This window comes from Hesperophylax consimilis, chromosome 2 (genome assembly GCF_061612785.1).
Source record: "Hesperophylax consimilis isolate HC1 chromosome 2, BYU_Hcon_1.0, whole genome shotgun sequence".
NCBI lineage: Eukaryota > Metazoa > Arthropoda > Insecta > Trichoptera > Limnephilidae > Hesperophylax > Hesperophylax consimilis.
The window spans coordinates 14,915,312-14,942,925 of NC_142837.1; the positions used below are offsets into that span (position 1 = coordinate 14,915,312).

The window sequence follows — 27,614 nt, forward strand, 5'->3', positions numbered from 1 at the left end:
AAACGTAGCAAACCGCTTGGGTTGACCTATGTCAGAGGTATAGTTGTCCAATGAATGGTTTCCGGGTTCGGGAGACGGTACCCATACCACCCCTTGAACCGGGCACCCTTGCTCACCAAAGTAACCAAACGTAGCAAACCGCTTGGGTTGACCTATGTCAGAGGTATGGTTGTCCAATGAATGGTTTCCGGGTTCGGGAGGCGGTACCCATACCACCCCTTGAACCGGGCACCCTTGCTCACCAAAGTAACCAAACGTAGCAAACCGCTTGGGTTGACCTATGTCAGAGGTATGGTTGTCCGATGAATGGTTTCCGGGTTCGGGAGGCGGTACCCATACCACCCCTTGAACCGGGCACCCTTGCTCACCAAAGTAACCAAACGTAGCAAACCGCTTGGGTTGACCTATGTCAGAGGTATGGTTGTCCAATGAATGGTTTCCGGGTTCGGGAGGCGGTACCCATACCACCCCTTGAACCGGGCACCCTTGCTCACCAAAGTAACCAAACGTAGCAAACCGCTTGGGTTGACCTATGTCAGAGGTATGGTTGTCCAATGAATGGTTTCCGGGTTCGGGAGGCGGTACCCATACCACCCCTTGAACCGGGCACCCTTGCTCACCAAAGTAACCAAACGTAGCAAACCGCTTGGGTTGACCTATGTCAGAGGTAAGGTTGTCCAATGAATGGTTTCCGGGTTCGGGAGGCGGTACCCATACCACCCCTTGAACCGGGCACCCTTGCTCACCAAAGTAACCAAACGTAGCAAACCGCTTGGGTTGACCTATGTCAGAGGTAAGGTTGTCCAATGAATGGTTTCCGGGTTCGGGAGGCGGTACCCATACCACCCCTTGAACCGGGCACCCTTGCTCACCAAAGTCACCAAACGTAGCAAACCGCTTGGGTTGACCTATGTCAGAGGTAAGGTTGTCCAATGAATGGTTTCCGGGTTCGGGAGGCGGTACCCATACCACCCCTTGAACCGGGCACCCTTGCTCACCAAAGTAACCAAACGTAGCAAACCGCTTGGGTTGACCTATGTCAGAGGTAAGGTTGTCCAATGAATGGTTTCCGGGTTCGGGAGGCGGTACCCATACCACCCCTTGAACCGGGCACCCTTACTCACCAAAGTCACCAAACGTAGCAAACCGCTTGGGTTGACCTATGTCAGAGGTAAGGTTGTCCAATGAATGGTTTCCGGGTTCGGGAGGCGGTACCCATACCACCCCTTGAACCGGGCACCCTTGCTCACCAAAGTAACCAAACGTAGCAAACCGCTTGGGTTGACCTATGTCAGAGGTATGGTTGTCCAATGAATGGTTCCCGGGTTCGGGAGGCGGTACCCATACCACCTCCCGAATCGAAAAATTTGCTTCATCATATACAACCTTTTTTTTCGATTACTGCCTTTATTATTGTATATTATTTTGCTTTATATCATATTATCTGTTTATTGAATATTTTTAAATTTTAATATGAGGGCCTCAGCACGGCAATTATTGGATTGTATTTACATATTGTAAAATAATGTTTAAAATATGTAAAGTTAAGCATTAAAAAAAAAAATTGATAAAATGTGGTGGGTAAAACCAAACCGACACCCATTACTTATTATACATGTATAAATAAAATAAAACTAAGTTGATAGAAAGAAACGTACGTAATAGTAAATTGGTACACTTACCACAACGTCATGACGATGTATGGCATCCAGCACCATACAAACACTGTCACTATGGTCACCGTCATGCGCAGGGTTCTGCTCCTGGCGCGCTCTATGTTTCTGATATCCGATCGTCTCAGTCTCAGGCGACTGCCTTGTATGGGGTTACTTATATCTGGAAATTAAAACGACAAAATGTTATAAGGATTTAATGTCAAATCGTCAACTGTAGCATCTTGATCTTATTGTTTTGTTTGAATTTGTGTTGTGCTCAGGTTGTCGAATTTCAACGATCGGTATAACGATAAAGATTCAAAATCTCCACGCGGTACGGCGCGCGCATCGGAGTGTTAAATATAATTCGAAGTTAAAATAAAAATGTTAAAAAACTGGTTGTAATATTAAAATGAAAGGCTTACATTTTTGCGTTTTTGGTGTACAATCGTGTCCGTAGTATTTTAAAATATTAAACCATTAGTATTTATTATTTTAAATGGCATATATGAGATTCTACGCTACACAGCTCATGATAGAATATAATTTATTATTATCCAATATTAGTAATGATCTGGAAATTCTACACAAAATCTTAGTATAAGGAGATATGCCGTCAATCATTTTTACTATGGGTACTTATGTTGGTGATGTTGTTAACCAATGCTACTGCACGTCTTCGCTTACGCTAAAGCGTTCACCCCTTTCCAAACGCACACATGAAGCGTTGTTGGCACTATTACCATTATGATCCACAATTATATTATACGTGTCCGTAATTATGCCGACATTTAAAAATAAAATTCACATTTACGTAAAATTGAGAGGGCTTTTCTTAGTATTTATTTTATAGATTCTTATTTTCCATGAAGTGGTGAATCATTTAAATTTACTGAATTTAAAGTTCATTTTCTTTATACAAATAGAACGGTATAATTGCGTCTCACAATTTTTACCTCATATGCGTGTTTAAAATGTTACCTGACTATTTTAGACTTAGAGGTCTTGTGTTTTCTTGGTAGAAAAAAATTACCTAAGAACCCTACTAAAATTGCATGTTTTGTAGCAGCATATTATTCAGCTTCAGCATCACTTTATTTTATTTGTCTTGTCACTTTATTTTCTTATATTATATCTACCATATGTCTTTGCTTTCATGTACCTTTGTCTACTCCTGTATTTTTCATTTAACTTTATTCGTGTTATTATTTTGTAATTTGAACGATGTCCGTTAATAAATATAAATCACCAGCAGCCGACCGCGGCTATATACTACATACATGTCTATTTGTATTATTTTGAGATAGTACAAACGAAAGGGAAATTCAGCTGCGCCTTATTATAGGGAATTCCTCTACATTCGCTTGTGGAGACATGGCAAATCGCAGAAAACCATAATAGAAAACGGCCTCTGTCAACTTGAAACAGAGGCGGCCTTCAGTAACATCCGAATATGAAGTCCTGCATTTTGAGGTGTGTGTTTGTTTTTATGTAAATATATACTTATGTACTCAGTTTGTTAGAGACTACTCTAGGAGTCTCTTCAGGTTTGTTCTGTGTCTCGTGCTGCATGTGATTTTAATGCAGAGATTTTGAAGCTTCTTTAGTTTCGCATGGTCCGTGTGTGAGATACTGCTCTATACGGGAATCGCATAAGACAGTACCGGGCGAATAAGTGAGTAGTAAATGAGGAGTTTGGTTGTGGGAAGTAGCGGGCTTCGTCTGTTGAAAATCGACTTCATCGCGCCGATCGCCTGTCGCGTGCGCGCGTGCACCTTGGTTTGGTGAGATTTCCAGTTGAGGTGCGAGTCCATGGTTAGGCCCAGATATGTGACTTCATCATTCCATTCGATGACGTGTCCTCCCGTTTCAATGTTGAAGTCAGGTATCTTCTTCCATTTCCTCGTGTACATGATAGCTTTGGTTTTCGCATCAGTCAACTTCAGGCGTCATTTTTCAAAAAAAAATTCAAAATCCATGTAGGGACGGTGGATCGGTAAAATAAGTGTTTTTTTTTCACTTTCATAGGTATTGAAAATGCTTTTTTAGAGTTCCGAATAAACCAAATGAATAAACAATTATTCACAAATTAAACACTGTAAACTAAATAAATAAACAGGTGCAAATAAATCAAAAATGCAATTACCATCCTTCAGCACAGCGGAATGATTTGATTAAACATTTTCATAATAATTAATTAAGCAACATAAATACTCATTCATCATTGACATAGTAAATAATGCTAATTGTGTTCATGCTATGAAGTAATTTCTGTTTTTTCAGTAGGTCGTTTTCATTTTAATACCTAAGAGAAATCGTAAAAAAATTATTTTCGATTGTTGAAGTCATTTAAATCTGTACATTCAGTGCTTAAACCAAAATTTTGTGTGTTATAGTTTTGTAATAATATAAGAGTCATTGAATTATTTACGTAAAACCGTGCGTTCGTGTGGTGTGTCTAAATACCGTGCTTCAATTTTTTTTTTAAAAGACGTGGATAAGTACCTTACCTATTAGGTACGGCGAAATCGTACCTAATTAGAAAAAAAAATAGTGGAGTTTACTTAACGAAAACGATCATTGTAACTAGCTTTTCAATTCTTAAAGTTCTTCCTGGTTTTTAGAACGTTTTGATACTTGACAAAATTATGACTATTGCGAATGATTTTAATATGTGTTTGCTCTCCACAAAACACCGTGCCAAATAATATATATAGAGAATTAAAGGGGTAAGGCTCGCGACTGGTGTTCGCGGGTTCAACTTCCGTGCTTATTTCACAACATACTCATTGAAAATAATATATAGTATATTTGGAGAACGTTCCAGAGTGGAAGATACTCTCAGTATCGCCCTGGTGTAAGACCACGATTCGGAATTAAAACTTTTGGTGATCAGATCTTAATAAACAGGTACTGCCCCACCTTCTTCTTTCCCATCACATAACATACCCAAATTGGAGATGCCATAGTCTCACTGGCTCCAGACAGTTGGAGGCAATTGGTACTCTTGTCATATTATAATGCTTATATATCTCTAAAACAAAATATAAATACTTTTCCGTTTACCTTGAGAGCAAACTTATATTTAATAAGTGCAATGACTCAATTATTCGTAGGTTTTATACAATGCTTGGTTTTAAGATACCTACGTATAAGTTAAGTGTTCAGTAATCCGCGTACAGCCGTAATGTTATACTTCGCATTAATCAGATGAACGCTGGAAAATGCTTTGCCTATTTGAAATCCACAATATATGTAAGCTGTAGATCGATAGCATAGAACGTATTCAAAACAAATTAAGAGGAATATCTTACCTCAAAATTCAACAATGACTTTGAACGATTTATTTCAATCTCAACAAAGGCGAGTTGTAGCTGATTTAAAATTTATATATAGAATATTAAACAATAACGTTGACCGTACCGAACTTGTGCCAATAAATAATTGTAACATATCTTTGAGACTTTCAAGACATGCAACGCTTTCCGCACGCTTAATTACGACACAAATCAGCGGCCTAATCGAATAGCAAATCAAATTCCCCAATTAACCGTGCTATGCATACATTCAATAATATTTGTCTAACTTCTATCATAGACATTTTTTCGGATTCACTGCCCATAAGCTTTATAATATTTTAAATAAAATAAAATAATGCTCTGAATGCAAAACAAACTTTTAAATAGCATTTGAAAGGCGGGATACTATCATCACCTTAAAAGGAGCACCACGTCAATGATATAATCTGTTCAATGCGCATGCATATATACACTGACACACAAACACACGAATACGCTGCACACGTAACCCGGTAATTACAAAATATACATACCACGTTTTAGATATTACAAGGAAACACGTCATAGAAACCCAACTCGAAATATTAAATATCTGTATATCGTTTTATCACTGAAACCAATGTCCTTTTTGTTTTCATAATATAAAATGAATATAATAAAAAAATACTATGCTTTATCAACTTTTATTTCTTAATTTTTTGATACGCTAAAACTTAAAAATTAAAACAACGGAGAATACTAAGGTATCCAAAGTAAGTTCAGTTTCCGGATTTAGCTTGAGAAAATTATATAAGTCCCTTGCATTTGGGATTTTCCCACAAAAGCTAAAATAATCGATTTCAAACCACTAAATAAGAGGTTGTTTGGATATATACCTTTTCTACCGCTCTACCGACCACAGGTTGCGAGTTCAATTCCGTGAAATGTGCAATTCGCCGTGGAGTTTTAGGCTTCAGAAAGAAAGAACATAGAGGGTATCGAATACAATGTAGGACTTGTCAATATACTGGTTACATCCTCTAATAGTAACATTCCGTTCCCTTTTCTATTATTTCGTCCACAAGAAACTTGCGGTCCGAGACAAATATTCCAAGAGGTATCAAAAAAGAGGGTGTACAATCGACAATTTTTTCATACTAATAAATATTTTTCCATCGCCCATTTTTTCCAAAATATTTGAAATGCCTTATGCAAAAGTCTTAAAACTTCCTGGAAAACAATTATCTATTTCATTTTATTTTATTATTCATTAACGCCCTATCGGGTTTTTACATGGTAAATTGACAGTATACGTATGTCAGTGTAACATAGTACATGGATAAAATAGCTAAACATAATTTACTCGTAATAATTTATGTAATATACTAATATGTATTATAAAACAAATGTTTAAAAAAAGAAGAAAAATAATGTCTGTTGTATCTATAGAGAAAAAAACCAATAGGTAATGGCAAAATACTAAAGCCGTAAATATTGGATTTAAATAATAGTACTTGAAATGGTAAAGTAAATCAAAGTATCAAACATATCATGTATGACCGTACATGCATACAGTAATTAATATGCGTCCGAAAAATAAATAACAAATAAACTAAGCAGTATATGAGTTTAACGTTGGAAGGTATAGAGACGAGACTTTTTTTAAAAGCTAATAAATAATACAAGTTAATAACTTGGAAATAGGTGTGAAATTAGTTGCCTTTTCAAACTCACAAAGTTATTAACACCAAATATATCAATAAGTTCACAGTATTTGTTTGCAAGGTGATGAATTCTTGGAATTGGTGACTACATAGAGAAGTTAGTATTGAGGTTATTCTTACATTTAAAAGTGTCTTTGCTTCGATTTTGTCTGGCAGGTATATTCATATAAATTAATTCCAATAATTTAGGGCAGTCAATGAGAGATTTGATAATTTTAAATAAAAATAAAATATCAATTAGAACTCGCTGCCTTAGTTCTTGTATGTTCAATAGACCATTTAGCAAATTTTACAGGAGACGTTTTTTTTTGTTTTTACATGCAAATTCTAAAAACTTCTCTATTTTGGTCATTTCGTTTAATACATATGTGTAACAGGAAATTATTAAAGATCATTTTTCGAAGATTGAAGCTATAATATGCCCATATTATGACTTTAAAGGTGGACGTTGAACATGGCTTGAAAATGATGAATGATTATTTTGGATATTGAACATATCGTCTGGAGATTGAACAATTCGGCTCCCATAAGTTTGAGGTATTTTTTGTTCAATTAGCCAATTAGTGGTAAATTGCATATAAAGGGTGATTTTCAGATTTCAAATACTTTACTTTTATCTTAATTAGTAGTTGACTTAAAGTATTACTTTAAAATATACAAACAGAGTCCTTGAGTTGATTTTTCACAAAAACAGCTCTAAATAAATCATCGAATATTTTGGAAGTTTGAAAACAATGCACAAGTACAAAGGTACCTAGCGCTAATATACTACTATCGGTTGTCGATGCATGCGTGATGTGAAATATTCTTACATCGTACGTATTACGGCCTCCATGGTATAGGGTTACTCTTGACTAGAAATCCGGAGGTCGCGGATTCAAATCCCGGCGAGCGCAAGTAAATTTTATTTGACTCATTTATGTTATTTTCACAAATTATTCATTTAAAATAACATATAGTCTATTTGCGGCATGTTCCAGAGAGGAAGATATGGTGTAAAGACCACCATAAGAATTGAAATGGCTTTAGCCGTGTTTGGTGATCAGATCTGAATAGATACTCACATACCATATCTCTTCTCCTTCATCCTCCTTTCTCTCTTTCTCCTCTCCATCTCCTTCCCCTCCACACTACCTTCAGCCTCACAATATACTAATATACCCCAATTGGGGATTCCATAGTCTCACTGGCTCCAGATGGTTGGGAGCAGTTGAGACTGTGTGCGGTATTCCATAAAAAAAATCCCGAGTGATGCGTAAAACTATTGAAGTTCAATTTTCAGTTGAAAATTTGTTTTATTTTTATTGTTTCGTTACCTACATTTGATAAATGTAATTTTTAAAGTTTACTTACTTAAGAAAGATTTTTTTTTTCTTTCGGAAGGTCTTATTTGCCGTGAGCTTATTATTTATGTTGATTATCGTGAGTAAAATATTATTTTTTTAAATACTTTTAGCTCTTAAAATCCTAAAATTATAATATCCCGCGATTTGGGTTATGGGTGTGCGCTATTTAACATTACATTATTATTGTTAGTCGTTTGCCTAGTTGGTTTTATTGTAGTTCCTACATAAGAATATGTTTATTGTTTTTTATGTGACTAAAATAAACAAAGAATCAGAAACTTTTAATTGAATGAATTCAAAATTGAAATATTTGGACTTCGTTTTCATCAGCGATCTCAACAGTGATAACGGACTTAATATGTGTCGGAGATGTCTTTCAATCAGACTATGAGGACAGTCGACTTTTTGCACATTTCCATGTCCTGGCTCTTTTGTTGTATTTCTTGAATAAAAATAAGTTTTAATGCACTAATATAATTTATTTACTCATTTTAGGCAAAAGTCCTATTTTTTAAATTTGTAAAGTTTGTAAATAAATAATTGAATAAATAAATAATAAATGAAGCACCTGTATATTTGCCTAGCAAATTCAAGAAGTACATGTAAAATATGGTGAAAAAGCCTATAAATGACATAATTTTAAGACTTACCTTTCTAGTTGAGCTACTGTTCTAAAGTTTATTGATTTTGGAGTCGGTGAAGTCATTTTTTAGTTCAATAACAGTATATATTCGCAAGTAAACGTATTTTTAGTGGAGCAATTTAGTTGTTAGAAAACAACCAAAAATCAACATGGCCGCACATTTTAACTAGCCGGCTCCTGATTGGTTGACAGTGGAGATTGAACATTCAAGACCTCAACGTTCGGCGGGATGTTGAAAAAATATCTATGAATTTAAAAAAAATATTATATTCATAACTTTGAGTGTTTGAATGTTCAATATCCAAGAGATTGAACAAATAAGAACTGAAACATTATTCCGTGAGTGGATATTGGCACTCGAAAAATGCTTAAAATGTCACTTAAAAACCAAAAAATATGGTTTTTTTGAGCTTCATTAATGCGCAATAGGCAAATGAACATATTGGCATTCATAACTCAGTTTTGCAAAAAAAAAGGTCTATTGAACATACAAGAACTAGGACAGCGAACTCTGTTAAAACTGATAGTTTGAGAAGTCTGGTTCCGGTACGTAAGTTATTATAATTTATAAATTCGATGGAAATATTCATTTTAGAATTGATGTATAGAAGAATTTTATTTTGTACCTTTTCTAAGGCTTGAGAATGAACTTTGTAGAACGGTGACCATACTGTTGAATTATATTCTAATTTACTTCGTACTAATGAGCAATATGGATGTTTTAAAGTTAACATATTTTTAAACTTTGCCCCCATTCGCAAAATAAAACCTAGCATTCTCATTGCATCGCTTGTAGTTTCATCGATGTGTAAGTTAAACTGTAGACTTTCGTGGAATAAGACACCGAGATCTAGAATCTATGAAACTCGATGAAAATTAGCGCCATTAATCATATAAGAAATATGAAGGGGATTTTTACCTTTGTAAAAACTAATAATCTGGCATTTAATATTTAGTTGCAAATAATTTTCTGAACACCTAGCAAATATTTTATTCAGATTCGACTGCAAAATAGCGCGATCATCTTAAATTATTTTGTAGATCTTCAGATCATCGGCAAATAACAGAACTTTGACTTTGCTAAAAATATTTACTTTGTCATTGATAAACAAACAAAATAATATTGGACCAAAAATTGGGCAAAACAAAATAATATTGATGAGATCCTTGCGTTACTCCACTTGATGCCGCAAATTTGTAAGAAGTGAATGAATACAACTTTACCGCTAAGTACCTTCCCAACAGATAACTCTTAAACCATTCAAACATGCTCCCTCTCACTCCCAACAATTTTAATTTACGTATTAAGATTCTGTGGTTTACTTTATCAAATGCTTTAATGAAGTCAGTATATATGGAGTCAGTTTGATATGATGTGTTAAAGCCATTGACCATATCAATAGTGTATAATATTAAATTGGAAAGCGTTGATCTTCCTTTAATAAATCCATGTTGAATTGGTGAGATTACTCGTTTAAATTGAGATATCAACTTGTCCAGTACTAGGCTTTCGAAAAGTTTGGGACAAGAAGACATTATGAATTATTAATAATTTGTTGCCTATAATTTGTTACTTCGCTTTTATTTCCTTTTTTGAAAATAGGCGTCAAATGACTATACTTCCAAAGGTCAGGAAACACACCCGATGAGAGTAATATATCTAGTACTTATCGGGAGTTATTAAACATAAGACCATTATTTATATTTCTCCGAGTCTAAGACATCTAACTCATCTAAGACACAGTGTTGACCAATGGTCATGCAAAGCTTATTTTCATATAACTGTATCAAACAAGAATATAAGCACCATCGATAAGCCTCGATGTGGTCAAATCATTTCTAAAGGGACGTAGGTACATACTCGGAAGTTATTGAAGCGTGTTTCAATTGCGGAATATATGGATAGCGTAAGGCTAGCTTTAGACTTGTAAGTTTTTTCGTAAATTTACGACTTCTAGCCAATGGGCATATTGCATTTTGAAAATCCAATATGCCCATTGGCTAGAAGTCGTAAATTTACGAAAAATCTTACAAGTCTAAAGCTAGCCTATCGAATAAAATGAGGAAGGTATTCTGTAGGGTTTACAGTAATAATACCGATTCGGGGTCATATTCATTTTTTTATAAAACATGTGATGGACATAATATTTTAGTGGAACAGTAACCATGAAGTAAAATTTCCTAATAGATTATACATATCTAGGGTTGCCATCCGTCCCGATATATCGGGACTGTCACCTTTATTGAGCTATCTGTCCCGACGTCCCGACAAAAGCCTTAAATGTCCCGATTGAAATTTCGAAATGCAAATTTTAATTTTCCGTGCGTCCCATAGCCCGTACGTGCCGTGAAGTGCCCATGAAGTGCCGTTGGACGGACGCAGGCGGCATGTGGGTGGCAGGTAGGGGGGGAGAGAGAGAGACGAGAGCGCCGCTTCGCCGCTAGTTAGTCGCTCTTTGAATGCCAGCCGTATAGAAATAATTTAATAAATATCAAAATATTTAATTTTTTTTCAATATACACTGTTAGGACAGAGAAGCTGAAAGATTTCTGTTCGTATGTTAATATTAATCATCAGACTCTTTTGTTATACTCAAGAACAAGATGGTTATCATTAATGCCCGCGGTTGAAAGAATCCTGAAACTATGTTCACCACTCAAAAGTTTTTTCGATTCGGAAGAAAATCCACCTAAAATTATTTCAGATTTCTTTAAAAGTCCGATCAGTGAAATTTATTTCCTCTTTCTGCATTCAAACTTGAGTTTGTTTAAAAAAAATACAGTGTGTGGCAAGCCTACGCACGACGGAATTGAAACTTTTAGTATTCTTTTCTCTCTCTTTTCATTTCATATTATTATTATTCAGAATGCTGTACATTATAGTTTTAAAAAGCATAAATTTATTTATAGGTGTGTTGTTAACAAATGAACGTTTAACTAGATTCCTAATATTGACATATTTATAAGTAGCATGTGAAAAATTAAAAAGTTATAAAAATATGGGATTCGAACCCGGGTCCTGCATAACGAGTGTCGAACGTTCTGGCTCTAGACCACGAGGAGAGGTATCTCGCGCGACGAGAACCGCGTATACAACGTGTACTCCTCAATTAACTTGTCCCGCGCAATTTTTCGTTTTCAAACACGGCAAATGAATAATATCACATAACGTCTCGTTAACGCTTTATATAGGGTCGAATCGAAGATATATCGGCAGTGTGAAGTCATATCTGTCGTTTTTCAAAATATTTCCGTATATTTGTCCGTTTTGGAAAAGATCTATCGTGTTTGAACAGTCAATTTGAAAAACATTTCTAAATTTTGAAAAAGTCACTTACGGCTGTGTTTTTTACTAAAAAAACTTATCACGCACGTCTGCGAAGGTAATTAGTCGCGTTATTGGCCTTGATTAGTAATTTTAATGATTCAAAATAAAAATAATTAATCAAAATACCGAGCGACTCTACCGGCTCGATTTGTAAGCTATACTTCGACCAAAATATCATATAGGTACCGACCGTTACTTCTAGCCAATTACTCAAGTGAACACCTGCCGGTCTAGAGTCTCACTAAATGGATTTAGACATTTCGGGAGACTCTCGGTTAAAATTAACAAATTTATGTAATTTTTTACTACATTATAACAAATCATGTAGATCTCTTCTTATATGTATGCCTGACAAAGTCGCAGCACGAAAGCATTTTATCACTTTTCCTCGTATTAAAAAAATCACAAAAAGAAGAAAAAAAAATTAGTTAAAGCGGGGATCGAACCTCGGTTCTTCACGACGACAGTCGGGCGATCTGCCTCTAGACCGCGAAACTGAGTTTGGAGAGTGACCTAAACTAGGTATATAATATTAGCTAGGCTCCTATAGCGAAATGATCACGGTTTTTCGTGACGGTCATGAGTCGGTTTTACTCCGGTCCTCGAAAGTGCATAACGCGCGTAAAGAAGTTTCACTTCAATAATATAAAAAGCGTTGAAAAGAACAAGGTGTCTATAGTTGAAATCAGAAAAATATTAAACAAAACGCGTAACACCCTGATTGAAAGATATAATCAATATCATAATCATAATCAACAACATTTAAAACAGTGCGCACGTCAAATAATCGCTCCACAAAAATCGCTCAAATTCATAGTTAAAATCTCACCAAAATCAAACAACCGACGGTTGGTGTTTACCTGTAAAACCAGTGAAGTGATTCATCCAATTTAGTTAAGTCTAAACGGCCTAGTCATTACAATTTTAAGTGATTAAAGTGACAATTTGAAGTGACAGTGACCGGCTTGCAAACTCAATCAAAACCTTTTATTACAACAAATACAAACGGACCTGTGCCCTCACAATTAATATTATAATTATTTATCGATACGTCACAGGCGGTCAGTAGCCTGGTGGTATAAACGTTTCGCCAATACTCTCCGTGGAATACGGGAAGTCAGTTCAAACCCCACAGTTTCCAAAAAAAAAAAAAACTTTGCTGCTTTTTTTTCAACCGCATTTTTTTTTTGTTCTTTTAAATTTAATTTTAATCTGCATTGTAACGTGTGATATTTTTGAAACCCTATTAAAAAAAAATAGAGCATCTAATTAAACAATAAACTTATTTTTAAAAATCCACAATGAGCAGCACCAGAGGCAAGACAACCATTCTGGATAGCGAAGATAAAATTATACAGTTCCTAGAAAAAAAAATGGACGTAATGAAAAAAGACATAATGTCTCAAATAGCATATCAAAACATTGAAAACCAAAAAAACATCGATAGCTTAAAAAAAGATATGTCGGAAATTATAGAAAAAAAATTCTCTGCTGAATTAAAAGATGTAAAAAACCTCAAGAACCAGCTGTGCGAACTCACCAAGACCATTGACTTTCTTTCACTAAAAATCGATGACTATGAAGTAGAGAGAAATAAACTCCACAAAAAAATTAAGGAAGTGGAAAAAGAAAACAAAAATTTAAAATCTGTTGTAAATCAATCTCTACAAAATTGCCTTGAAACATCGCTCGAAATCAACGGAATCGAAACTAAAAAAGAAGAAAATCCTAAAATACCTATAGAATGCATCTTTAAAAAAATAGGGTGTGAAGATTTACTAAATAATAATTCCATAATAAACATTTACACCAACTCACTAAAGAAATGTATAACAATAAAGATGGCTACAAAAGAATTGAAAGACAGGATCCTTTCCCAAAAAAAGAAAGCGGGATATTTCTCCGCCAAAGATATAAATCACTCCACCTCGATAAACCCTATCTACATAAATGAAAAGCTGACGCCACAAAACAAGCAATTACTCTGGCTAGCGAGAGCAACAAAATCAATGGCATACCAATATGCGTGGACGAAAAACGGGAACGTCCTTCTCCGTAAAAATAAGGATTCACCAATAATATATGTCAAAGATGCGAGCGACATTCCACTCCAGTAACCGTGCCTCACTTCTACAACTTCTTTGGATACCTCCCGGACTCAATAAAAATGGCCTCCTTAGAAGTATATAGCATCCCGGAAAACCATGAATGCGAAAATTATCAAGACCTAAACTCAATCTTCGAAGACACATCTTTCAATGTACTAAATATGAACATCAGAAGTATTAGGAAACATTTTGATGAGTTCTGTATCATTTTAAACTCGTTATCTTTCCAAATTGATTTTATATCTCTTACCGAAACGCAAATGCGCGAATGTATCCCTTTCAGCCTACCAAACTATATTTCTTTTTCAATTCCAGCTAGACACACCTCTCATGATGGCATTACCATATTTTATAATGTACACTCTATATCTAATATTAACATTGTCAGCCCAAATTTCAAATATTCAAATGCTGTTCATGCAACCTTTACCTCTCAAGGAAAAAAGTATTCTATTTTGTCAGCATACCGCTCTCCCTCATTATCCACAAATTTGTTCATACACGAAATTAAAACTTTTATTGACGAACATAGCTCAAATCAATTTGATTTTTCATTTTTAATGGGAGACATTAATATAAATATACAAAACGCAATACTAAATCCATCTGCAAACGAATACTTAAACTTACTGTACACCAAAGGTTACCTATCTTACCTGAACAGTACTACTAGGCCCAATCATCCTAATGATTCATGTCTTGATCACATAATTCTGAAAGCAAAAAAAAAATACCCAAATAGATCTGCTACCTTAAAAATTGACATTACAGACCACTATCCCACCTTCTACGGTCATTGCGTTATAAATTCTCCCAGAAACATCGATCCCAATAACCAGCAGGAAATAAAAACAAAAATTAATTACCTATCACTAGACATATCACTAACAACCGAAACATGGGATTCGGTCCTTTCTAATAACGACCCTAATATGTCTCTAAATAACTTTTATGAAATTATTCAAAACCACATTGAAAAATGTTATGAACAAAGAAAACCACCTAAAAGTAAACATAGACACATAAAACCATGGATCACACGTGGTCTAATAATATCAATACATCATAGAAATAAACTGTTCAAATCTTACAAAACTTACGAAAACCATTGCATAACCAACAATGAAACACAAAATTACAGCAAAAGGAACCATTATATTATATATAGAAATTACCTTAATACTCTTATAAAAAAATGCAAACAAAAGTACTATTCTGAACTACTCCAAAAAGCACAAAACGACTCACGAAAAACATGGAACATCATAAATGAGATCTCAAACAGGAAACAAAAGGATCACAAAATTCCCCAAAAAATTGTAACCGAACATAATATAATCTTAGAGAATGCTGAAGATATTGCAAACAATTTCAATCACTTTTTCACAAACATTGCATCTACCCTAATAGACAATAACCCTTCTCTTAGCTTACACTCTCAGAATGTATTCTCAGACTATTTAGAGACTAAAAATTCTACCTCTGAACTATCTGAATTCATGGAAATTACAGAAGTTGAAATCTCAAACCATATTGATAACATAAGCGTTAGGTCTGCAAATGGTCCTGATAACTTAAGTAATGCTACAATTAAATCCATAAAACCACATATAATCAAACCACTACATCATATATTTAACGCATGTATCAGTAAGAGTATTTTCCCGGATTTATTTAAACTTGCGAATATCATTCCAATACACAAATCAGGACCTCGATGTAAAACAGAAAACTACAGACCAATCACCTTAACTTCTCAATTATCCAAGATATTAGAAAAATGTATAAAAAAACGAATCATCGATTTTCTGGAATCTCATGCACTCCTATCAGCTAACCAATATGGCTTTAGAACCAAACTCGGCACTGACGATGCTATATTTAATTTAACCAATAGAATTTATTCTAACCTAGACTCAAATATTAAAACCCTAACATTTTTTTTAGATTTAAAGAAAGCCTTTGACACAGTCAACCATAGTACTCTCTTAAATAAAATATCCAACATTGGAATTAAAAATAAATGTCTCATGCTTTTACAAAATTACATTTCGAATCGACAACAATGTACAAAAATTGGAATGTGTTTGAGCAATTTTGATACAGTAAAACACGGTGTTCCACAAGGGACTGTATTAGGGCCGCTACTCTTTTTAATCTATATAAATGATTTATGTAACATTGTTATACCTGGTAATATTTTCTCATTTGCTGACGATACTGCAATAACAGTCCAAGGAAATACATGGCAAGACACAACTAATAAGGCTAACAAATGTATTACTATTGTCAAAGAGTGGCTAGATAGAAACCTTCTTACTTTAAATTATGAAAAAACTCTCTGTATTCCTTTCTATAACACACTGAAGTCAGCTCCCAAAACTAATCTTAATTTAAGATTTCATAATGTAAATTGTAACCCTACCGCATGCTCAAACTGTAAAGAGATGAAATCAGGAAAAAATATTAAGTACTTAGGTGTAACCATAGATTCTCAACTAAAATGGACCAGCCATATAGAAAAAAACTGTTAACAAACTGAGATATTTAAATTATATTTTTAAAAGAATGTGTAATATATTTAATATAAAAACCATAAAATTAGTTTATGATGCACTAGTTCATTCATCTATTTCCTATGGTATAATTGGTTGGGGAGGAAGTTACAATAATCATCTCAAACCATTAGAAATTGCCCAAAAATCAATAATTAAGATTATGTACCAGAAAAGTAAATCTTATCCCTCCAAACAATTGTTTAGGGAAACCGATATTTTGGACCTTAGACAAACCTATAGTTTTCAATGTCTTAAATTTATCTACAAGCACCCAAACAATTTTATTAAAAACTCTAATTGTTCCAGTCGAAGATGTGGCGCCTGTGAGTATGTTGTACCCCACTGTAAAACTAGACTGGCCCAGAGACACATTAGTTTTACTGCTCCAAAAATCTATAATTCAGTATGTTCAACCCTTAAAGAGACCACTCGTCAAAATCTTCATTCATATAAAAAATATATCAAAACTTGGCTCAAAACAGCCAAAATAGATATTTTTTTCTTATAAGTTATTAACAAAGCCATTAATTATACTTACAATTAATTAGCTTTAAGAGTAGATATATAATAAAGTCTGCTATGTGTTTGGGGTATCAATTAATACTTGTTGTACCAATTAATATTCATTGAGCACTTAAATATTTTTGGAATTTTAATTGTAACTGAAATTACGGTAAAATCAATCACCATGTACAATATTTTATTTTTATTTAAACCACTGTTATAAATATCCACAAACAAATAATAATGCCCACGCACAGGCCTCGCCTTTGTGGGATTTTTTTGTTACTCTCTTTTATTTTTTGTTATTATGTATGTACCTGTATATATATGTATCAAAAAAATTTTCAATAAAAAAAAAAAAAAAAAAAAAAATCTGCCAAATTTATTGGCATGCAAACCAAAATCCAAATGAACAAACTTAAAAATGAGAATCCAACTCCTGAAACAACAGTTTTGATTTCAAGATTTGAAGAGGAAGCTGTAGCATTTTATAATACAGCTTCCGAGTATCTGAAAAAGTGGTCTGTTTCGTTTGATAAATATGAAGTGTTTGATTGGATGACACTATCTGAAATCCCAGAATGGGGAAAAATCTAAAACACCATTTTATATCTGAATAGTAATGGTGTGAAGACTTTCAGCGATAATCTCTTTGAGCAAGAAGAATCTTAACTAGAATCAGAATCTTAACAATACTCTTGAACCAAGTGGTCGACTGTAAAATCGTTGTTAATTTAATGTTTATTTGGGCTTATAAAAGTGATCAATTCTACAAAAAGTTGTTGCCTAATTAATTATTCCACTTGTATATTGTACATCGTAAGTGATCGTGTGATTTCGTTGACTCTACAGAGTGCTACAATTCATTGTTTCATAACCTTGACAGTTCAGTACCTATTCATAATGTCTGTTCTACCTACTAAAGCGGGTACTAAGTCAAAACGTAATGTTGCCGTGGAGTGCCCCGCTGCCGAGGCTGGTTCAGAGCCAGACTTTGGTAATTTACTAATTTCGTTTAAGGACGAAATTAAAGAAGAAATTAATAAAGTGTTTATGCAATTAAAAACAATGAATGATGCGCTAAGAGAGTGTCACTCCAAAATTAATAACCTCGAAGTCAAAAACAATGAACTTCAAACTAATTATAATCTGGTATAGTCCAAATTAAACCGTCTTGAGCAAACCTCATTAAAAAACAACGTGGAAATTATTGGCATACCGGAAAAAAGAAATGAAAATTTAATAGATATCATAAAATTGCTAGGAGCTAAGGCAGGTGTTGATGTTCTCCCAAATGATATTGATGGAATCTCTCGTACAAGGGTCAAGGAATTACCCAGAGAAAATCCTAAATTTACTCGTCCAATTGTAGTAAAGTTCACAGCCAGCCGCAGTAGAGATAACTTTCTTGCTGCTATAAGGAAGAAAGGCAGTCTCAACTCAAGTGATTTGAAGCTTCCCGGGGACTCCAAAATGTATGTCAACGAGCATCTGACTGCTGCAACCCGTGCGCTCTTCAAGACAGTGAGAGACTTAAGCAAGGATAAAAACTTTAAATTCTGATGGATAAAATACGGAAAAATATTTATACGCAAAAATGAAACTAGTCCCATTATTCAGGTGACATTGGAATCTGACGTAACTCAGGTTTTTTGCTGATAATCTTCTTAGATTTAGCATCGTCTCGTGTGACTATAAGCTATTATCAATTTATTTTTCCTATCTACCTTATCTTTTTTCCTACTTTAAAATATCATCATTTGTACTGGTTTTTCTTTATTTGTATAATATTAACAACTAACTCTTTTAATACTACCAACTTTAATCCAAATTATCCTACAATTACTCTGCTTGCGTTACTACAACACCACTCTAATATTTATAATTTACTAGAACATGCTTGCAACTATTTTATCAGTCTTATATTTTATCAACTAAATGTACTAAAATGTTGAATGTATATTATCAAAATGTGACTGGACTGCGTTCTAAAACTGATAGATTTTATTTTAATGTTACCAATAACAACGATGATATTATTATGAAAACTGAAACTTGGCTTGTAGACAGTATTGCTAGTGAAGAGCTATTTGACAACCGTTACCTGGTATTTAGGCGCGATCGCAATGAGCAAAAAAGAGGAGGTGGAGTAATAATTGCGTTGAAGAAGCACCTCAAAGCTCACGAACAAAATGACTGGTATACGAGTGCTGAAGACATCTGGGTGACTATTTTGATTGAGAATTTCAAAAATATTCATTTATGTTGTGTTTATATACCACCAGGAGTCAATCACTCTCAAAGCATAAATGAATTCATGGATAAATTATGTGCACTTCGAGAACTTTACCACGACGATCACTTCGTCATATCAGGTGATTTCAATTTACCACTAATTAACTGGTCTATTGGTAACGGTAACAGTATGCAAATTATGAATGGTTATCAATCTGAAATTATTTCCAAACTATCAGATACCCTTTCTTTTACTGATCTCTCGCAATACTGCACCTTTTACCGTACATTCCTAGACCTTGTCTTTAGTTCGTTCCCTGTTAATGTGTATAATACTGATGATTATCTCATACCTGAATGTAAACATCATAAAACCATTATTTTCGACATCAATTTAGCTCTGGAAACCCCTATGGTGGACAACAATAGGACAATATATCTCTCCAGGAATGCTAATTTTGAAACGATCAATAACATCCTCAATAATATTGATTGGGATGCAGAATTTTTAAACCTATCAACTAATAATGCCATTGACCGTTTTTATGTTATTTTAAATGAAATTATTCGTTTGAACGTCCCATCAAAAGAAGTTCATATTAACAACTCTTATCCTTATTGGTTTAATACAGCCCTGATAAAACTCACTAAAGAAAAATATAAAGTGTTCAAAATGTGGAAAAAGTGGTGAAATCCTTTGGACTACCGTGAATTTTGTGTTCTTCGATCAAGGCAAAAGAAAATGTCTAGGGAATGTCTTAAACACCTTATAATAAACGCCGAACTTAATATATCCCGTGACCCGAAACATTTCTGGACCTGTATTAAAGGAAAGAAAAATAACTCTGGTTTACCGCATATTATGAAACTGGGTGACATAACTGCCGTGAATCCCTTCGCAATATGCAACCTGTTCTCACAACACTTCGTCTCAACTTTTAATCACAAAACTGTTTCCGATGTTCATTCTACCAATTATCACGTAGACAATCAAGTTAACATATCTTCGGTATCAGTTTCCAAAGAAAAAATAGAAAAAATAATTGATACTATCTTTTGCTCATTGGGTGCAGGTAGCGATAAAATTCCGGCATTCTTTATCAAAATGTGTAGCAAGGTAATCTCGAAGCCCCTATTACTGCTCTTTCAATCCTCATTGAAAGAAGGTGTCTTTCCGGATCGCTGGAAGTGTGCTCATATTACACCAGTATTTAAGTCTGGGGCGAAAAATGAAGTCCGTAACTATCGTCCAATATCTAAATTACCGATATTCAGTAAGATATTTGAAAAAATTGTTCATGAACAACTGTATGACTGTGTCCAGTCTGTAATAATTGCTAACCAACATGGATTCATGAAAAAAAGATCAGTTGTCTCTAATCTTGCAATTTTCACTGAAAATATTTCAAAATATATGGATGATCAAATCCAATTTGACGTAATCTATATAGACTTCTCCAAAGCATTTGATAAAATTGATCACAGTCTTCTATTATCTAAACTACTAGCTCTGGGAATTCACGGGGATTTGTACCGATAGCTGGTCTCCTATCTTAATGGGCGCACTCAAGGAGTAACTATTAATGGCTTCATATCTGAGATTGTAAATATACCCTCAGGTTGTGATGTTTTGAATATCCACATAAATAAACGATAAATAATAAACGAACGTGCTCTAAATTTTTTTTGTCTAGACTAGCAACATGGGATAGATTATAGGCCTTGAGTAAACACATTCCGACAGAAAGGGATAAAATACGGACAGTCGGTCTTTGAACTTGAGTACGTTGACAGCTCCGAGAAATCAATACAAGTCAGAAGTGATATGTGAAGTTACAGTTAATTATTGAATTCAAATGGTATTAGAGAATATTGTGGAATATTGAATTAAAGAGAAATATTATTGATCCGGTGTTTGTGTGAAGTGAAAGTGTGTTAGATTAAACGTGATTTCGTAAATATGTAGTTCAAACTAAGTGACTTGTCTTAAAAACATGGAAAAATAATGATTGCGTTTTTAAAACAGAGTGAACGTATAAAGGCAGGAAGTGTTTAATCGGGCTAGGTTATTGATTTGGCGAGATGGCATTCTATCTACGGAGACCGAAAACCAGAGAATCAAATAAATTATTAACTGTGGGTTCGAATCCTGACAGATTAGGGAGGTACAATTTTATTTACAGGAATATTTAATTACCCTTTTAAAGTCGTAGGGAGGGGACCAAAATTGAACAGATTGCAAGGATTTCGCTAAAATGAGGAAAGAAGCCGATAGGGGGGAGATCAAAAATTAAAGTGATTTAGCTATATAGTGTAACCAGATAAGCTTCACGCTGAGAATGAGAGATGACTAACTGGGTGAGTTTTTTAATATTATTTATTAAATTTAAGAGGACCCTTTTAAAAGACGGATACAACCGAGGTACAGGAACTAAGTTTACGACACCTGCCGCCCAAATAATGTTATCATTAAAAGGGATGTGCTAGGCGAACTGTCAATCAGCTGTGAGCGAGAGACGAGTCAACGACCTTTCATATGTAGGCCGATAACTTTTGTTTTTAGGGGAACGCCTTGGACCGAGGGTCATATCGAAAATTGACATACCTGCCGATCTGTTATTCTTTTAAAACATTACGAATCAAATCATGACGTTGTCCCTGCGGTAGGTATTGAATCGCCGACGAAACATAAAATACCTATTACAAATTAGGCCAACCAATATAAATTCGCAGTATAAAAATACCTATCTACAGGGTACCTACCACAACACGGGCGTACAATTGAAACAGCGAATACTATGAGGCCGAGAGGCGTTTAGGCTATGGCAGTGTACAGTCAGTCAAAGGGGAAGTTTTGCTAGCGTATGCCCTCCCGAATTGAAAGCGATCGGATGCAACCAGACGGAACAAAATGAAAACTTTTCTTCTGTTATTTGACTTTCTAATTTAATACTTTTCATCTATTGTTTGACTTTCTAAGTTACGAAATGGGATGCACAAAAACAAATCTAGAGGCAAAAGAGGGAGTTGGTAATCTCCGAAATAAAAACTACCAACCGAACAACTTTTCTCAACAGGTACCTTTCGAGAGGTAGGCAGCCTCTTTAAATTAAATGCAAAAATCAAACCAATTATCCGTTTATACCTACCTGAGAGGAAAGGTATTCAGTAGAAGTTACCCATACCTAATACACGAGGATGCTAGTAACCTCATAAAATAATTACTAGAACCAAATATTAAAATACAGACAGTCCTCATCCTAAATTTGGCATCTCGAGTAGACCTTACATATAGCTCACATGATAATTGGCTGAATGGGTAGGCACACAACCTATCGCTAAAAAGCAGGCTAAATGTCGACAAGATTGTCGTGTGTTATCTATGTTATTGACCTAGAAAGGGATGTAAATCCCCGACGACGAGGGAGTTACAACGTTTTCTAGAGGTGGCACGTAACTTAGGACCTTACGTGTCACATTTTCGCGACTAGATTCGTGACAAGGGATGTCATGGCTTTCCCCTTCTACACTCAGTAAAGTAGATTTCCTGGGGGTGTTTGAGGTTGGGGCAATTCTGAAATTGGTGATGAGACCTGGTTTTCTTTATTCTGGCGTGACGGTTGCCGATTTGGAACAAGGGGAGACCCGGCCGGTTGTGATATCCAGACACGCAGATATCGATCGCCTTGCTCAAATTATCATCCATCGGTTTTGTTTGGTAAAGAGGAGGAGCCAATCTTAACTTGAAAAAAATTCATTTCCTTCCTCTCCTTCCCCTCCCAAAATATATACATGGATGGCGCCGACAACTAACACCATAAATTTATCGTATGTTCATCACACATAAAAAATCTAACACTTTATTATACTCACATAACCCTATGACAGGTAGACTCACGTAGCTAGTTTGAAGAGCAGGCGACTCAGAAAAATCAGGTTTGTGAGATGGCTTTAAAACACAGCAGTAATGGATTCAACTCACTCTATCTCAAAAGAACCAAGGGATACCACACATACATAGATAACTAGGTTTCTAAACCGAGAAACAAAAAACCAACACAACGTTCGGTGAAGCCTTTTTATACTGAACCGTCACGTGAAATGAGTACGTTCAAGGTCGTACGTCACGTAGACAAACTAGGATGTACACACTTGAAGGGGTGTGTAATAAAGAGAGAGGCAAGGGATTGAAAGACGGCAGGGAGGACCTTCCTACCCCGGATATATACATAACCAAAGCTTTATGGAAAAGTTACCTATGGGACTTAAAGAAAATTTATCGTAGAAAGAAGAGAAGGAAAAAGTTTGAAGTAGAAAAGGGCAGATCATTACAAGGTGTGCCCCAAGGATCTCACCTGGGACCGTTGCTGTTCACAATTTTCATCAACGACATTATAAAATGCTTTAATTATGCAAATATTCTACTCTTCGCTGACGATATGAAAATATTCTTTCCTATTAATTCTATTATTGACTGTTATAAATTACAAGAAGATCTAAATAGACTTGATGACTACTGCATTATCAATCATCTCAACATGAACACCTCAAAATGTTATGTGATTACCTTCACTAGAAACAAAATAAAATTTGAACATAACTACTACATTGCCAGTCAAGTACTTAAAAAAGTTACACAAATTCGTGACCTAGGTGTTCTGCTTGACAGTAAACTTACATTCGAGGCGCATGTTGATATGATTGTGAAGAAAGCCCTTAGAATGTTAGGATTCTTATTCTGTATTGGAAAAGAATTCAATAATATTCAAACACTTAAAATATTGTATTTTTCTTATGTTCGTAGTCATCTTGAATTTGTTTCTCAGATATGGAATCCTCAATATAACATTTATGTAAAGCGCATTGAAGCCATCCAAAAAAAAATTGTCAATCATTTAAATTTTAAGATGAATATTGGTAACCACGGGATTAACAGCTCGATGGAATATTATGGACTAATACCATTAAAAACTAGAAGAGACTCCGCAGATATAATATTTCTCTATAAAATTATCAGTGGCCTTATTGATTGTTTGCCCCTTTTGTCTGAGATTAATTTTAGAGTCCCGAGCTTTAGAACTAGAGATAAGTCACTTTTTCATCTTCAAAAATGCTCTACTAATCTCAGACAAAACGCTTTTATTTTCAGAGCTTGTACCCTATACAATAAGAATTTTTATTATATTGACATATTTTCGTGTAGTTTAGGAACATTTAAAAAAGATACCTTAGCTATTATTAAATAATAATTAATAACATACTGCAAGTTATCATGTTGTTGATATGAACCCTGTCCAGTTACAAGTGACTCATTTTATAAACATCTGTTCAGTTTAGTTGTAGGTATATACATATATTGGTGATTATTGGTGTTGTGTGAGGATAAAATTGTTATATTGTAATTTACTTGTGTTCTTATATCCGATGTTATGTTTACTTTATTTAGTATTTTGTATTTTCTGTAAATATTTTTTGCCCACGGGTACTGGACCCTTAGTTTGTTATTATAATTAAATTTTTAAGTGAAAACCTATCATTAGATATTATTTGTATTTTTTATAAGTTAATTATTTAAAGATGTAAAAAATCTGTTGGTTTTCCTAAATAAACAAAACAAATAAACAAAACAAAACAAGCAACATAATTATCTTAAGTTTTCTATCTTAGGTCTTCTTGGTTCGGAAGAATGGAATTCGATCGATTCGGTTGCAGAGAAGTGGCTTTACTTTTTCAAAGAAATTGAAAATCCGGAAAGAAAATGCCTTCTTTTGAAATTATGCGAGTATTTATTTTCTATTCCTGCTCACAACGCCACAGTAGAAAGATTTTTTCATTAATGTCGGCCCAGTGGACTCATGAACGAAATCGCCTGCTACCAGAGACTGTGGAGTCGATTTTACAGTGTCAAGTCAATTATAACATGACTTGTACAGAGTTCTACAATTATGTTAAAAGGTACCCAAAATTGTTGAGAAAAGCGAAATCTTCTGAAAAGTATGGCCAGCCAAGTACTTCTGCTAGTACCAATTGAAGTAACCTATAAAACAAACATATTTACTTACTTATTATAAAATAAAGAAATTGTTTAAGTATTACAAAATGTTTATTTGCTCCATCCTGAAACGTCCCGACGAGACCCTGGCCGAATATAGCAACCCTATACATATCCCATGCAGATGAATAGTGTTTTGCTAACATTCATTGATATTATTATTATTACGTTATTATAACCCTCTTGTAACTATATCCACGCAGTTGAACACAATATCTACTATTTCTGCAAAAGTGTTGCCAACTGCGTGCAATATAGGAACAAGCGAATGACTTATCTGACTCAATCTTGTTAAAATTAAATCAAGTTTTCGATCGAGTACCTACTTCAAATTGGTTTATATTTAAGGTAGGTAGGTAATTAGGCTGTGTAAATCAGGCCTGTCTATAATCCAATTAACATTCTTAAAAATAAAAGACAAGTCGTCACAAGACTTCAATCTCTCTGAGAGTTTTAATAATTTAATGTTTCATCAAGTGGTTGTAATTTATACATTCTTTAGGTAGACCGTGTTTATAGTTAATACATCTAAGGACGGGTTGTTTCACAAAATGTGATCCATTCATCCAATTTCGTAGTTAATCTTCAAGTTCTGTTATTATTTCAGTGCTGTGAAATAAATTGTCAATAATGTTATTATAACAGAACTTGAATAGAACTTTCTCAGAACTTAAATTAACTTTGAATTTTGATGAATTTTTCAAATTTTGTATGACAACCCGTACTTTAAAAATGTATATTGATTATTTTCAATGATATCAGAGTGTGTTTTAATTTGAGGGGACCAGATAGAATCGTATTCGACTGGAGTTATAAACTAAGGAAGAAAATATACATAAAAATTCATCATGGGTATGTTTGCGCTCGTAAACCTCTAAAAGTAGTTAAAAGTCCAAAGTTAGTTATTATTTATAACCCGCTAACCCGCACTTTGGTGCCAGGAGTGTTAAGAGAGTGGTAGAACAAGTCTAATACTTAACGCAATATCTCCGCACTGGAAAGAGATACGGCGACAAATTGAAGTTGATTTAATGTAGTTTTAAAACAGTCATATTGTGGTGTACAGAACAGAATGGTGGAAGAGGTCAGAGCATTGCGGAGTAACTAGTAAGTTTTACATCTTGAAACGTTTCTGAAGATTCTGACATTACGGAGAATGAAGCCAAGTTGTTAATCCAGCCTATACAAACGTCATGCCCTACAAATGTTAATCAGTGATTCCTAAGCTTGTTTGAACTGTTGCTGGCATTGTGGTCTACGTTGAATTTTGTTTGCGTCTTTTTCTGGTACGTCGTGATAATTGAGCAGTTTGTCACCATAGTTTTTAATGTTATGATTTCAAAAATGCTGTTTTAAAATAAATCGATATCTCCAGTGAAGTTATACATTTCCATAATTTTGTTGGGAAGGACATAAAAGATCTTACCAAAAAAAATTCAATTAAAACTACGAGCTATAGAATTGTAGATGCCTACCAACTTCCAATATCGTAAATACAATAGTAGGTAGGTATATCCTTTGTTGTATGATCTACAAAATAAAATAAAATAAATAAGATTATGTCATTATCTTTCTCCTGCGTGATGTTAAGACGTTAAAATTATTAAGATATTTATTATTTTACTATAGTGAATTAAAATCAAGGACAATATTTTTCTAAAGATTTTATGTGATAAAGTCTGCCTCATATGTTTTGTACTAAATTGACCATTCAAATATTTATTCCGCGAATGATTTTCTTTGGGTATCTATATTTTGATAAAACCTAACCTTGATCCAAATTGATATGAATTTTATTTGTACAAATGAACAACTACTTTGAAATTTGTTGTGGTAATCAAATAATAATGTAATTTACTATCGTAATGTAGGTATTATCTTCATTTGAAGTTTTTTTCAATTAAAAATCCAAATTATTCTTTAAAAATATTTGTATGTTATGATTCCCTGAAAAAAATAACGTTACCTCTATAAATATATATTTTTACGTCGGCAATTTACAAATTAATGAAATATTAAAAAACGAATGAATTTTTTCAAATGAATGGAATTAACTAGGTAAAACAAAGTTGATAAATTAGTATCAATCATGGACCTTAACAGGTTTAAAAAACAACATCAAAATATGGCTAGGTAAACAAGGGGCAAAGACGGGGAAATAATAAAATAACACTAACCCAACA

At 34.2% G+C, this 27,614-nt stretch overlaps 1 protein-coding gene across 1 annotated transcript in view; it reads right to left on the reverse strand.

The window, feature by feature from the left end:
* LOC149425722 (gonadotropin-releasing hormone receptor-like) overlaps positions 1 to 27,614 on the reverse strand; it is a 627,687-nt gene that overhangs the window by 244,072 nt on the left and 356,001 nt on the right. Inside the window, exon 4 of the mRNA XM_089646095.1 lies at positions 1,683 to 1,836. Within this exon, the coding sequence (XP_089502221.1) occupies positions 1,683 to 1,836 (154 nt within the window). The remainder of the gene's footprint in view (positions 1 to 1,682; positions 1,837 to 27,614) is intronic.